The sequence below is a fragment of the Oncorhynchus kisutch genome, linkage group LG17, assembly GCF_002021735.2.
Source record: "Oncorhynchus kisutch isolate 150728-3 linkage group LG17, Okis_V2, whole genome shotgun sequence".
Classification (NCBI taxonomy): Eukaryota; Metazoa; Chordata; class Actinopteri; order Salmoniformes; family Salmonidae; genus Oncorhynchus; species Oncorhynchus kisutch.
In genome coordinates this window covers 17,600,572-17,615,715 of record NC_034190.2, presented here as the reverse complement: position 1 = coordinate 17,615,715, position 15,144 = coordinate 17,600,572, and the positions used below count along the sequence as shown (strand labels likewise).

The 15,144-nt window shown below is 43.3% G+C and overlaps 1 protein-coding gene and 1 long non-coding RNA gene across 2 annotated transcripts in view; one reads left to right on the top strand and one right to left on the bottom strand.

The window, feature by feature from the left end:
- The first annotated feature begins 249 nt into the window (after window positions 1–249).
- Window positions 250–11,367, top strand: LOC109907268 (endoplasmic reticulum membrane sensor NFE2L1). Its single transcript, XM_020505146.2, has 5 exons — window positions 250–1,121; window positions 3,928–4,032; window positions 4,281–4,388; window positions 4,581–5,061; window positions 9,534–11,367. The coding sequence occupies exons 1-5, from the start codon at window positions 609–611 to the stop codon at window positions 10,304–10,306; spliced, it is 1,980 nt and encodes a 659-aa protein (XP_020360735.1). The 5' UTR covers window positions 250–608; the 3' UTR covers window positions 10,307–11,367.
- LOC116354330 (uncharacterized) overlaps window positions 3,270–15,144 on the bottom strand; it is a 34,072-nt gene continuing 22,197 nt past the window's right edge. The window contains exons 2-3 of the long non-coding RNA XR_004203553.1: window positions 10,371–10,445; window positions 3,270–3,319 (exon numbers count right to left, since the gene is read on the bottom strand). This is a non-coding gene — a long non-coding RNA (uncharacterized LOC116354330). The remainder of the gene's footprint in view (window positions 3,320–10,370; window positions 10,446–15,144) is intronic.

Genomic DNA, 15,144 nt, shown 5'->3' with positions numbered 1-15,144 from the left:
TGCATTATCTGAAACAGTGTAATATTGAATAAAATGTGTTTTAAGAATCATTTCTAAGTATAAATGTATGTCTTGTTTGTGGCGGAAATCCAATGAATGGGGTGACATTTTGCATCCAACTAACAGCCGGTGGGACGCTACGATTGGCTCCCTCCATAACATAATACATTTTCAACCAATCGGACCCTGTTGCGATGGAAGCTTTGGGTCGATTTTATGTGAATTATGCAAATCCCTCCCCAAGTCTCCTTGCAGCTGATAGGGAGTGAAAGAACAGGTTCGGGATATTTACCTTGTATTATAAATCGTTTGTAACACCATACACAAACGGGAGATTCCCGTAGATCATAGTTTTATCTAAGCTTAAATTATTTATTGTATTTGATTGTGGTACAGTTCTTCGTTTAAGGACATGTCTCTGTCAGGAAGTTATCAGAAACCGGTAGTGCAGTAGCTAGCTATCTAAAGCTTTCGCCGGCCGGGTACAGTCAGGCGGACCTCTTTGTCTGGCTGGAAAAGCGTGTTCGGCATTTTCTTTGTTTGGTAGTCTAAAGTGAACTCTGGGACCAGCGTTTCTCCACAGACGTTCTTCCAAAAGTGTGAAAAAGATGCAAAACGTGAAGAAATACTTCACAGAAGGACTGATCCAATTTACGATCTTACTCAGTTTGATCGGAGTTCGCGTGGATGTCGACAGTTACTTGGGCTCCTACTCACCGCTAGAGATTAGCGACGGTCCTAGCTCAGCCTACATCCAGACACCGTTTCACAGTTTGAGGGACAACTGGGACGGGTACAGCGTGCACCCCAAATGTCCCGAGTTGGATTATTTCTTCGCCTGCCGTCGGCTCCTGGATGAGGTGAGGGCGCTTGGGTCGCCCATCCGGTTCCCTACGCAGCTGAGCGCGTGGCTCGTACACCAAGTACCTGACAGCTCTGAGTTCCGAGAGCCACCAAACAGCACGAGTAACAGTAATGTTAGCGCGGGGCTGTTGTCAGAGAGTACCGGGGAAGAGGCCAACGACACTGAACTTCTCGCCGTCGACGAGAGCCATACTGCCGCCCAGCTAAGTGAGCCGGGGCCTTATCCCAGCACTGGAGCCTGCGAGATACCCAATGAGGCGAGTGCTGCAGCGAGATGGCATTAGCTAATTTTGCTAAAAGCTACCTAATGTGAAGTTATTGTGACGAAATGCTAACCCCCAGGCCTTTAGCTACTCAACAAGTGTAGCTAACTGTAAGTGTATTCTGATAGGCCTATACTATTTGGCTAACCCAGGGGTTCCCAAACTGTTTCAATCGGGTCCCCCTTCAAGCATTGGGGAACATCTAGCGCCCCACGGGTGCGCACTCGCCACGTTTATTTCTAGGGGCACAAGCACTTCATGACAAGCTGTTCACTACCCTCTTCTTGGTGGAGAGAATTTTACATTTTTAAAGCTTATTTTTCAGTTCTATACGTTTTGCTATGTCTGTTAGTCGTGATATTTGAGTGACTAAAGAATTACACAACTGTCTTTTTGGTCTGAAAAACCCGGGAAAAAATCGTTAATTTACATGGGCTAGTTGATCTGGACATTTCTGACAACTTATAAATAGCTCTCTAAGGTATACAATGACCTAACATGACAAGAGGAGCTGATAATGCACTGCCCAATTTCGAAATTGCACTTGTCTGGGACTTTGTAGGTGTGTCAATCCCAGAAGCTTAATTTGCTACTTACTATTAGTCTAATGTTGTAGGTTTCAGCTGTGTGTTTGTAGGGCTGTGACCATGATGGCATTTTGGAAACCCTGTTAAGTGGGGGGATTTAATACTTTTCTCTTTTGATCCTTGGGTGAGTTTTTGTGGGGTAAAGGCTCCTTATAGTTCAGGAGTGTCTAATGGCGAAGGCTGTGTTATCTTATCTCCCACGAATTCACTTGCTGCTATTGGGAGATCTGTATTGTGTAACACCCCATTTATATAGGCTACACTCACACACCTGCTCATACACGTTCCTGGGTCTAAATCATCTTGTGGCTCTAGACACCGTTGAAACACAAGTTCATGCATCAACCTGTTGAACAACCGCAACCACAGTTGTCAACAGATTGATAACCGTGGTGGTTAACAGCAGTGCAGTAACAATTAAGCGGAGCCTCAGTCATTTAACGGTCACAATTGGTTCATTGTAGCAGAAAGCAGATGCCTAAGCCATTCCTCCTATAAAGCTACAATATAAGGGGCATTGTTGCAATGTTTCAGACATTCTTCTTAGGAGAAGATTGCTAGGCTGCTGGACTCACTCAGCCTTGAATAGGCCTGTAACAGTTGGTTTAATCACAATGACTGACACTGCTTACAAAACTGTCTTTGTCCCATTCTCTCTTTCTCTCCATCTTTTACCCCTTTTCTCTGGACTCCCTCATTATCTTCACATATGTTTCTTTCTCTCTACCTCTCAATAGCTGGTTTTGCATTCAATTGGTGACATATATTCACTCCAAAATTCTAGAATCCACATAAATAAAATATGCTCATTTTCCCACCAGTGGTGTGTTGCCACCAAATTGACTTGGGTGATGACGTAGTGCACAAAATGTACTTCTTTGCTTAAGTTTCCATCGCATTTTCAACTCCAGCAGTAGTTTTGTCCCAAACTGTTACGTTAAATACTTGGGTCTTAGCACGTGCGCTCTAGCCAACAGCTCAAAGATAGTGTGGGTAGGCTAGTCATACATGATGAGATTATAATGGATAAGGCAGTCAAACATTGATCATGTCACCAGAATAAGACCCCTGATATGTTTTGGATAGGAACATCAAGCTCACTGTGCACTTTCACCACCCTGTGAAGTTCAGCATTTATTTCATCTGTAGCTGTCATAAACTGCATGTTTTCCCGAGTCATAGTGGGAGGAACACACAACGTATCATCGCATGACTCCAAGTTTACTTCAATATGATGGTTATTATACTGAACACAAATATAAATGCAACATGCAACAATTTCTAAGATTTTACTGGGTTACAGTTAATTGATATCCTTCTGTCACTTGGAATGCATTTATTCGGCACTAATCTGTGGATTTCACAAGACTGGGCAGGGGAGCAGCCATGGGTGGGCCTGCAGGGGCATAGTGACTTGGGAGACAGGCCCAGCCAAACACAAAAGGGCTTTATTACAGGCAGAAATACTCCTCAGTTTCATCAGCGGTCTGGAAGGCTGGTCTCAGACGATCCCGCAGATGAAGATGCCGGATGTGGAGGTTCTCGGCTGGCGTGGTTACACGTGGTCTTCGGTTTTGAGGCCGGTTGGATATACTGCCAAATTCTCTAAAACGACACGGGAGGCAGCTTATGGTAGAGAAATAAACATTACGTTCTCTGGCAACCGCTCTGTTAGACATTCCTTCAGTCAGCATGCCAATTGCATGCTGCCTTAACTTTAGACATTTGTGACATTGTGTGACAACTGCACAGGTGGCCTTTTTTCCCAGCACAAGGTGTACCTGTGTAATGAGGATGCTGTTTAATCAGCTTCTTGATATGCCACACCTGTCAAGTGGATTATCTTGGCAAAGGAGAAATGCTCACTAACAGGGATGTAAACAAATGTGTGCCCAAAATTTGAGAGAAATACATTTTTTTGTGCAAATATATGGAACATTTCTGGAATATTTTATTTTCACTCCAGAAACATGGGACCAATGCTTTACATGTTGCATTTTATATTTTATCAATATTTCTCTGCATAAAGACATTTCCACCTCCATTTCTTCCCCAATTTTAGCCACAAAAATATCTCTGTACCAAAACTTCCTGTTTCCATCACAGCTGTCATAATTGTTTTTGTATACCCTATAAAAACTGTATGGAAACATGGTCCGTACCTAAATGTATTCTGTTCCACCCTTCTTTCTATCGGTCTTTCCTGTTATCAGGAGGTTGAGGAACTGAAGGGGCGGATCCAAGAGTATGGTGATGAAGGCAGAGAGGAACCTGTTTCCCTGACCCAGCTGGCTCTCAGTTCCACACTAGAACATGAGGTACATACAGCGATGACATAGAACAAGTCTTTAAATAAAAAATATAAAAAATCTGTCTTGGAATAGGCTAGCTAGCTAGATTAAGCGTTCAGCTCTGTAGGCGTGCCTTTGTTTAACATACTATTTGCTCAGTGTTTGATGGCCCACATGTTTTGTGTGTTTGTAATAGGCGCTGTGCTTGCCTTGTCATGTTTTTCATCACAGATTTTCCACAGTGTGACGATTTGACTATGTGTTGTTGATTCCAGGGTTTGTTAAGTAGCGGAGCCCCTCTCTCCAGCTCTGAGGACCCCCACCCCCCTGACATCGACCAGCACTGGAGCCAATTCCTGTCCCTACCCATCTATGAATTTGACGTAAGTAGTATCCCTTGATAATGATTATGATGTCTTGGTAATATTTGTGAAAAGAGAAGGTGATTTGAAAATGTCAGTTATCGAATATTGGTTTCAAACTCCCAAGGGTTTTAGGATTTACCTGTGCGCTACTGTGTATGTCAGGGTGTGTCTATGTCCGTGCCTTTTATAACGTGTGTGTGTGTTCTTCAGGATTTAGACCCACTGGTTCCTCAGCAGCTGTCTGACCTCGACGCCGACATCTCCAGCGCCATCAGCCAGGATGTCAGTCTCCGCGATGCCATGGTAACAGGCTCCGTCTACGACATGATCCCCCCGAGGGGTGGAGTCAGGACCCTGGTGGCACGGCAACCAAGAGGGCCCCTCTTCCGACTCGTGTCCGCAAACTCCTCCAACTCGTCGCCTGGTACGACCACAGGGCTGGCTGCACTACCAAACGCTGCGGTGGTCAACGGAACACGAAATGGGTCATCGTCCCATGGTGCACTGGAAGGCTGTTTGGATGAGGCAGTGTTTGACCAGATCAACCTCCTGGGGCTGGATGGCTGCTTGGAAACCATGGACGCCCAGCTGCTGGGGATTCTACAGGGCATCGACCCTCGTGTCCTGGAGGACCTCGACTCAGACTCCGGTCTTTCCCTGGAGAGCAGCTCTCGAGGCCCAGACTCCCCAAGTGAGTTGGAAGACTTGTGGGGCTGCTTTAGGGAGGTGCAATGTTCAGTGTTTCCCCTGTACCGCCGCTGCTAAACTGTTGCCGCCACACCAAAAAAAGAAATACTTAAATGACTAAACCCAGACGGAATGTATGTAGGAAAGATAATTGACCTACATATTTCTAAGTAATATAATCCTTGAACTAGAAATCACCTAAATTAAAACTACACTGTAGGGGAGAATTGAAAATTAAAAAATCAATGAATTTAGGAGTATTTGTGCCATGGCTGGATTACTGACTGGCCACACAGGGTACATCTCAGGGGCCCTGATTGGGTCCCCATTGGTTTTGTTATAATGTTTGAGCATAAGAACACAAAAATAGCCATGGAAATAGCACCTGAAAAACAGCACACTTCTCTCTTCCGCCAATTCCGGACTTATTTAAGCCACACCCACAAGCCCTCCCTTCCACGACCGTTGCAACCACCGCTTAAAAATAAAGTAATGCATTGCGGAGAGGGGACATTATGATCCTCTGTTGTGCTATATACAGTGCCTAAGGAAATGTTTCAGACCCCTTACATTTTTCCACATTTTGTTATGTTACAGCCTTATTCTAAAATGTATACAATTCAATATTTTCCTCATCAATCTACACACAATACCCCATAATGACAAAGCAAAAACAGTTTGACATTTTTGCAAATGTATTAACAACAAAAAACAGATGACATTTACATAAGTATTCAGACCCTTTACACGCAGTATTTTTGGAAGCGCCTTTGGCAGCGATTACAGCCTCAAGTCTTCTTGGGTATGACACTACAAGCTTAGCACACCTGTATTTGGGGAGTTTCTTCCATTCTTCTCTGCAGATCCTCTCAAGCTCTTTTCAGGTTGGATGGGGAGCGTCACTGCACAGCTATTTTCAGAGATGTTCGATCGGGTTCAAGTCCGGGCTCTGGTTGGGCCACTCAAGGACATTGAGACTTGTCCCGAAGCCACTCCTGTGTTGTCTTGGCTGTGTGCTTAGGGTCGTTGTCCTGTTGGAAGGTGAACCTTTGCCTCAGAATCTTGTTTCTCATGGTCTGAGAGCCTATTGGCAAACTCTAATCGGGCTGTCATGTGCCTTTTTTAATGAGGAGTGGCTTCCGTCTGGCCACTCTACCATAAATGCCTGATTGGTGGAGTGTTGAAGAGATGGTTATCCCATCTCCACAGAGGAACTCTGGTGCTCTGTCAGCGTGACCATCAGGTTCTTGGTCACCTCCCTGACCAAGGCCCTTCTCCCCTGATTTCTCAGTTCTAGGAAGAGTCTTGGTGGTTCCAAACTTCTTCCTTTTAAGGTTGGAGGCCACTGTGTTCTTGGACCTTCAATGCTGAATACATTTTTTGGTACCCTTCCCCAGATCTGTCCTGTCTCAGAGCTCTACGGACAATTCCTTCGACCTCATGGCTTGGTTTTTCTCTGACATGCACTGTCAACTGAGGGACCTTTATTTTGACAAGTGTGTGCCTTTCCAAATCATGTCCAATCAATTGAATTTACCACAGGTGGACTCCAATCAAGTTGTAGAAACATCTCAAAGATGATCAATGTAAACAGGATTATTCTGAGCTCAATTTCCAGTCTCATAGCAAACAGTCTGAATAGGGTTGCACATTTTGGGGAATTTTCAGAGGTGGAAACTTTCTGTGGTAATTAACGGGAATATATGCAAATTAATAGTAATACCATTTAAATGTAGATGTTTTTTGCATTGGATATATTTATCATATCCTATGGAGACAGAAACAACCATTTTACCTTATCATAAGTAGACATAATTGCAAATGATTAAATCCTTCCAATAGAAATTTTAAAAAACAATTTTGTTACAACTTGAACTTAAATTAAATGAGTTGACTCTTCACATGGGATGATTTCACTGAACAACAAAAGAAAGGGAATATTGAATGATCCCCAATGATCCATCGCATCTCCCAAAAATGTTTTCAATGATAGTCTAGAAACTAAAGCTTTGGTTGTCTTCCTCTCAGGCTTCCATGTCTTCTCCCTGGACCTCCTCAGTGTTCACTTCTTGAACATCAGACTCTGAGGCCTCATCTTCACTGACACTTTCCAACCTTGTTGAGGATGGCTTGTTGTCAGGCTCAAAAAGCCTCAAATTTGCCCGGATGGCCACCAATTTTTCAACCCTTGTATTGGTCAGCCTGTTGCGTGCTTTGGTGTGTGTGTGTTCCCAAACAAGGATCAGTTGCGCTCTGAGGCGGGATTTGAAGGATGATGGAAGCAACAGGGGAAAGAGCCTCAGATCCACAAAGTCCCTTCCATCAGGTGGCTATATATTGGCACGACTTCCATATTGCATCTCCATCCCAAAGCCCTTGCTTGGAAGTGTACATCGCCAGACTGCCAAGAACCTTGCCCTCATCCAGGCCAAGGTGGCGAGACACGGTAGTGATTACACCATAGGCCTTGTTGATCTCTGCACCAGACAGGATGCTCTTGCCAGCGTACTTGGGCTCCAACATGAACATTTCTGCCTGAAGCACATACACGCAGCAGTCTTCACGCTTTTTGGTGTAATTCTGAACTGCAGTTTGCTCTGCTTGGAGCAATAGTGAAATGGGCAGGGCAGTACGGATTTCTTTCCTTACATCTGCAAGCAGTCTGAACATCAGTCAGGATGGCATTCAATGTGGTGCTCTTATTCTTCTCACTTTGCTGGTGAGGTAGATTGCTGCTATGACTTGATGACACTTCACATACCTAACCATTTCCTTGGCTCTCTTGTAGAGTGTATCCATTGTTTTCAGTGCCATGATGTCCTTGAGGAGCAGATTCAATGCATGAGCAGAACAGCCAATTGGTATGATGTGAAGGTAGGACTCCTCCACTTTAGACCAAGCAGCCTTCATGTTCGTAGCATTTTCTGTCACCAGTGCATGACTGCCTTCAGCTCATCTGCAATGTAGAGACCGGTGTGTCTGTTGTCCCTTGTGTCTGTGCTCTTGTAGAATCCTGGTTGAGGGGTGGAGATGATGTAGTTAATTATTCCTTGCCCACGAACATTCAACCTCCCATCAGAGATGATTGCAATACAGTCTGCATTCTCTGATTTGCTTCACCTTCACTTGAACTCTGCTGAACTCTGCATTCAGCAAATTAGTAGATAAAGCATGTCTGGTTGTAGGGGTGTATCCTGGGCAAAGAACATTCAGAAATCTCTTCCAATACACATTTCCTGTGAGCATCAAAAGTGAACCATTTGCATACAAAGCTCGAGCAAGACATTCCTCTGCATTTCTCTGACTACGTTCCTCCATTGAGTAAAAAAAACAACTTCTGATTCCAGGAGGACCATGAGCTGTTACTATCGATAAGGTGTCTGATTCATCATTTTCACCTCGAATAGAAGTTGAGGGACTTTTGTCAGAGGTTGCTTGTTGTCAGAGGCTGAGGGAACTGTATGCACTTGGCCAGATGATTCTGCATATTCGTTGCATTCTTCACATATGATTTGGCACAGTATTTGCAAATGTACACAGCTTTTCCTTCTTCATTAGCTGCAGTGAAATGTCTCCACACATCAGATAGTGCCCGTGGCATTTTCCTGTAAAGATTAGAAACAAATGAGTAAAAAAAAATAAAAGTACAGATAAATAGTTAAGCAGTTAGATTAAACAACTCCTTTGTGAGATAAATGTTAAACATGTATGGAAACAGGTGAATTAACACTCCTCAGTTAGCAGGCTCAAGCAAGCTAAAACCCACATGGTAGCAAAAAACTAACTAGCAGAAATGGTTAACAAGTTAGAAATTATTTAAACACTTTGTTGCAGGCTACCATTTATTAGTTAACAAAAAATCATGAATGTCATACAAAATATATTCTCCCCACCCAGTATTGTAATCAAAACTTGCCAGAAAGCATGTAGTGCTTGGCTCAGAGAGTATAGTAGTGTGGCCTCAATAGCATCTCATTGGTGTGCAAGATCTTGAGAATCAGCTGCACGTGTGATTGAAGAGTGCACTGTGCATGCAGAGGGTTGCAAATCCATTGAATTGGGGATAGTTTAACCTAAATGTGCCACAAGACCTAGAATTGCCTTTATGTGTATCCCACAAAGTTTCACTGTTGTAAGCTAACTCTTTTTTTAAATTAATTTAAGCAAAATTCTCTGACTTCCCATGGAAATTTTTCCAACACTTTGCAACCCTAGGTATGAATACTTATGTACATTTAAAACTTCTTTTTTTTTATACATTTGTACAAATTTCTAAACCTGTTTTTGTTTTGACATTATGGGGTATTGTGTGTAGATTACTGAGGGTTTCCATTTCTAAAAGAAAGCTGTTACGTAACAATGTGGAAAGAGTCAAGAGGACTGAATACTTTCCAAAGGCACTGTATATCACATATCTGCAACATTCTAAACATTGTAAATTAGTTTACATATTCATATGTACACTTGACTCCCCAGGTGCATCTGAGGTGTCGTCATCGTCTTCCAGTTCGTTTTTTGAGGACGAGGGTGGGGCTACAGGCTACAGCAGTGAGGTGGACTCCCTCCCCTCCAAGAGCATTGCCAACTACCACACATGGTCGCCTGTGGATTTCAGTGAGAGCGTGTGGCACGACCACAGCTACTCCTCCGCAGCCTTCTCCCAACCGTCAGCCACCACTTTCCCCCACAAAGCCATCAAAGAGGAGCCTTTCAGCGATGAAGACGGGGAAGATGACGAAGCCCGGGAGCTTAGCCGCGACGATCTCCGCACCCGGGCCCTGCATGTCCCATTCTCGGCGGCGGAGATCGTCAGCATGCCCGTAGAGGAGTTTCTGGAGCTCCTGGAGGGGCATGGCCTCTCGCCCACCCAGGTTGCCTTCCTGAGGGACATCAGGCGGCGAGGGAAGAACAAGCTAGCGGCGCAGAACTGTCGCAAGCGCAAGCTGGATGCTATCACGGGGCTCCAGGAGGAGGTGGAGAGGCTGCAGGCCCAGAGGAGCAGGCTGCTCAGGGAGAGGCAGCACACGGCCAAGGCTCTTGGTGCCGCAGGCCAGCGCATGGAGCACCTCTCCAGGGACATATTCTCCAGGCTGAGGGATGGCTCAGGACGACCCCTGAACCCAGAGAGATACACCTTGCAGTGCGAGGCCAACGGGAGGGTCGTGGTGCAGCATATCAGGCGGCCTAGTGTTGCCACGACAACAGCTGGAGGTAAACCGGACAAAAGGAAGAAGGAGAAGAAGCCTTGATGCAGCAAGGGCTGCTGGTACTTGATACTTTTTAAGGGGTGTTATTGTTTTTTTCTGAACTTACAGTCCAGATTCTGGTCTTGTGACTGTTTCCGGATCTTTCTCTTCCTCCTTGTCTGGACTCTTTGACCTTGGGAGCCTAAAAGGGCAGAAACGTATGTTAAATAAATACACCCAAAAACATACATTTAAATACAAATATTACAGAACGTGTGAATGGAGTTTCTCTTCTTTTTTTTCTAGAAAAATAATCGTACCTCAAACACTGGACTCTTAACGTTTTCCTCACTATGTAAAGGAAAGGTTTGTATTATCTTTAAAGCATTTCTTACAAGGAGGATATATTGTTGTCCTGAGGATGTCAGGCTGCAGTATCATTTGTATAATTCCTACAAAAATAAATTGTAGGCCAGTTAAAATGGAAAAACAGAACGCCAATTCTATATCTTAAAGGGACCCTTTGGGATTTTGGCAATGAGGCCATATATCTACCTGAGAAAATAAAATACATCTACTTCCCCATAGTCAGACCAGCTCGTGGATACCATGTGTATGTCTGTGTCCTGTATGAAGGAAGTTAGTTTCACAAGCCAATGCTTACCAGTGTTCGCTCAATGACTGGAAGTCTATACTAACAGATACCCATAGACTAGTTAGCAATTACTCTAGAGCTAGTTAGCAACTAACTTCAAACTGCACGCAAAGAAATGCTATCCACAAGTTCATCCGACTGGGGAAGTAGATAAAAGGCTTCATTGCCAAAATCCTGAAGTACCCCTTTAACTTCAACTCGGTATCTATTGATAAAGATTTCAAAGATTCTGACCTATGTTCCCTCATAGACCTTAGTTCTGGAGTTTAAGTTGAAATGTTTCTTAAACTCAATCTAACTGGCGATATGTTAGACATGTCATTTGAAAGGCCTTATTTGAATTTGGAATCATGTTTTGATAGTTGTGTATTGGTGAAACACAGATGTACATGGCTATTGCTTTATGTGTGATCAATGTTTGTATGTTTAAAATAACCAATCTAAATAACCATTTTTTTGAAGCGCTGTATGCTTTTCTCCTCTGGTATTATGAAGCAGGGCTTTGACTCTGATGCTTTTCATTCTACCTCAACTACAGCAGGTTTATATGGATGGTTTGGGCAGATTGTAGGAGAGACCATTTTTTATTGCATGGGGAGAGGGTTGGTTGAGGAACACAAGTGCACCCAAGTCACTGCAAATGCTTCACTGTAGTAGGTCAATGTTGATGATGATTTCTGATGTAACCCTCATCCACTTAGTGAAGCAATGCATTCACCTGCTTTTGTGTTCAGAAGTATAGAATGCTTGTATGTATGTTTATATTATTTGAAAATTACTTTGAGAGATTGAAGAAAAGTGTAGTGGAAGATAAAACAGGAAAAAACACTAGAGTTCTACAAGAAACAGACCGAGGTAGGCTATAGTACTTACTTCAAGCATTTGAAAGCACCTATTCAGTTGTCCTTTCATTTAGATGAATATTGAAAATGTTCTTTACACCTCAGAAATTAGTTTTGCCTTGGACAAAACCAATCAGATTCTAAAGATACACTGAACAGTTTTATATTTTTCATTTTCTATTTATTTTTTTCTTAGTCACTTCTATGTTGTTTTTTTGCTGTGTGGGAGTAAATGGGGCTGAATGAATTTTTACAAAGCCTTAATTTGTTTGACCATAAAATATACACTATATGTACAACAGTATGTGGACACCCCTTCAAATGAGTGGATTCGGCTATTTCAGCTGTACCCGTTGCTGACAGGTGGATAAAATCGAGCACACAGCCATGCAATCTCCATAGTGGGACATTTACAGTAGAATGGCCTTACTAAAGAGCTCAGTGAATTTCAACATGGCACTGTCATAGGATGTCACCTTTCTGCCCTGCTAGAACTGCCCCGGTCAACTGTAAGTGCTGTTATTGTGAAATGTAAACGTCTAGGAGTAACAACGGCTCAGCCGGGAAGTGGTAGGCCACACAAGCTCACAGAACAGGACCGGTGAATCATGTAAACCTGCACCCAAGCCTAAAATCACCATGCGCAATGCCAAGAGTTGGCTGGAGTGGTGTAAAGCTTGCTGCCATTGGAGCAATGGGAACACGTTCTTTGGAGTGATGAATCATGCTTCACCATCTGGCAGTCTCACGGACAAATCAGGTTTTGGTGGATGCCTGTCAAACGCTACCTTCCCAAATGCATAGTGCCAACTGTAAAGTTTGGTGGATGAGGAGTAATAATTATAGACGATTCTGTGCTTCCAACTTTATGGCAACCGTTTGGGGAAGGGTCCTTTCCTGTTTCAGCATGACAATGCCCTCGTGCACAAAGTGAGTTCCATACAGAAATGGTTTGTTGAGATTGGTGTGGAAGAACTTGACTGGCCTGCGCAGAGCCCTGATCGCAACCCCTTTGGGATGAATTGGAATGCTGACTGGGTGCCAGGCCTTATCGTCCAACATCAGTACCCAACCTCACTAATGCTCTTGTGGCTGAATGGAAGCAAGTCCCTGCAGCAATGTTCCAACATCTAGTGGAAAGCCTTCCCAGAAGAGTAGAGGCTGTTATAGCAGCCTCTACATATTAATGCCCATGGTGTTGGAATGAGCTGTTCAACGAGCAGGTGCATATATATATATATATATATATATATATATATATATATACACACACACACACACTACCGGTCAAAAGTTTTCATTCTCATTCAAGGGTTTTAATTTATTTGTATTATTTTCTACATTGTAGAATAATAGTGAAGACAAACTATGAAATAAAACATATGGAATCATGTAGTAACCAAAAGTGTCAAAAAAATCAAAATATATTTTATATTAGAGATTCTTCAAATTGCCAACCTTTGACTTGATGACAGCTGTGTACACTCTTGGTATTCTCTCAACCAGCTTCATGAGGTATACCTTGTTAAAAGTTAATTTGTGGAATTTCTTTCCTTAATGCGTTTGAGCCAATCAATTGTATTGTGACAATGTAGGATTGGTATACAGAAGATAGCCCTATTTGGCAAAAGACCAAGTCCATGTTATGGCAAGAACAGCTCAAATAAGCAAAGAGAAACGACAGTTCATCATTACTTTAAGACATGAAGGTCAGTCAATACATAACATTTCAAGAACCATCAAGGGCTATAGTTAAATTAGCTCTCATGAGGACCGTTAACTCTGCTGCAGAGGATAAGTTCATTAGAGATGCCAGCCTCAGAAATTGCAGCCCAAATAAATTCTTCACAGAGTTCAAGTAACAGACACATTTCAACATCAACTGTTCAGAGATTGTGAATCAGGCCTTCATGGTCAAATTGCTGCAAAGAAACCACTACTAAATGGCACCAATAAGAAGAGACTTGCTTGGACCAAGAAACGCCAGCAATTGACATTAGACCCGTGGAAATTTGTCCTTTGGAGATTTTTGGTTACAACCGCTGTGTCTTTGTGAGATGCGGTGTGGGTGAACGGATGATCCCCTGCATGTTTATTTCCCTCCATAAAGCATGGAGGAGAGGTGCTTTGCTATTGACACAGTCAGTGTTTCATTTAGAATTCAAGGCACACTTAACCAACATGGCTACCACAGCATTCTTCAGCGATACGCCATCCTATCTGGTTTGGGCATAGTAAGACTATCATTTGTTTTTCATCAGGACAATGACCCAACACACCACCAGGTTTTTTATGGGCTATTTTACCAAGAAGGAGAGTGATGGAGTGCTGCATCAGATGACCTGGCCTCCAAAATCCCCCGACCTCAACCAAATTGAGATGATTTGTAATGAGTCGGACCGCAGAGTGAAGGAAAAGCAGCCAACAAGTGCTCAGCATATATGTGGGATATCCAAGACTTTTGGAAAGCATTCCAGGTGAAGCTGGTTGAGAGAATGCCAAGAGTGTGCAGAGCTGTCATCAAGGCAAAGGGTGGCTCTTTGAAGAATCTCAAATATATAATATATTTTGAATTGCATAACACTTTTGGTTACTACATGATTTCATGGGTGTTATTTCATAGTTTATGTCTTCACTATTATTCTACAATGTAGAAAATAGTAACAATAAAGGAAAACCCTTGAATGAGTAGATGTGACATTTTTGACAGTGTGTGTGTATATAAAAAATATATAAACTCAGCAAAAAAAGAAACGTCCTCTCACTGTCAACTGCGTTTATTTTCAGCAAACTTAACATGTAAATATTTGTATGAGCATAACAAGATTCAACAACTGAGACATAAACTGAACAAGTTCCACAGACATGTGACTAACAGAAATTGAATAATGTGTCCCTGATCAAAGGGGGGGGGGGTCAAAATCAAAAGTAACAGTCAGTATCTGGTGTGGCCACCAGCTGCATTAAATACTGCAGTGCATCTCCTCATGGACTGCACCAGATTTGCCAGTTCTTGCTGGGAGATGTTACCTCCCTCTTCCACCAAGACGCCTGCAAGTTCCCAGACATTTCTGGGGGGAATGGCCCTAGCCCTCACTCCAATCCAACAGGTCCCAGACGTGCGCAATGGGATTTAGATCCCAGTTCTTTGCTGGCCATGGCAGAACACTGACATTCCTGTCTTGCAGGAAATCACGCACAGAATGAGCAGTATGGCTGGTGGCATTGTCATGCTGGAGGGTCATGTCAGGATGAGCCTGCAGGAAGGATACCACATGAGGGAGGAGGATGTCTTCCCTTTAACGCACAGCGTTGAGATTGCCTGTAATGACAACAAGCTCAATCCGATGATGCTGTGACACACCGCCCCAGACCATGACGGGCCCTCCACCTCCAAATCAATC

Bases quoted from the DNA above. Each gene is read 5' to 3' on its own strand.
- LOC109907268 (XM_020505146.2), top strand. From the start codon at position 609: ATGCAAAACGTGAAGAAATACTTCACAGAAGGACTGATCCAATTTACG. The intron at 4,033-4,280 runs GTACATACAGCG...TGTTGATTCCAG, and splicing joins GTTCCACACTAGAACATGAG to GGTTTGTTAAGTAGCGGAGC. The intron at 4,389-4,580 runs GTAAGTAGTATC...TGTGTTCTTCAG, and splicing joins TACCCATCTATGAATTTGAC to GATTTAGACCCACTGGTTCC.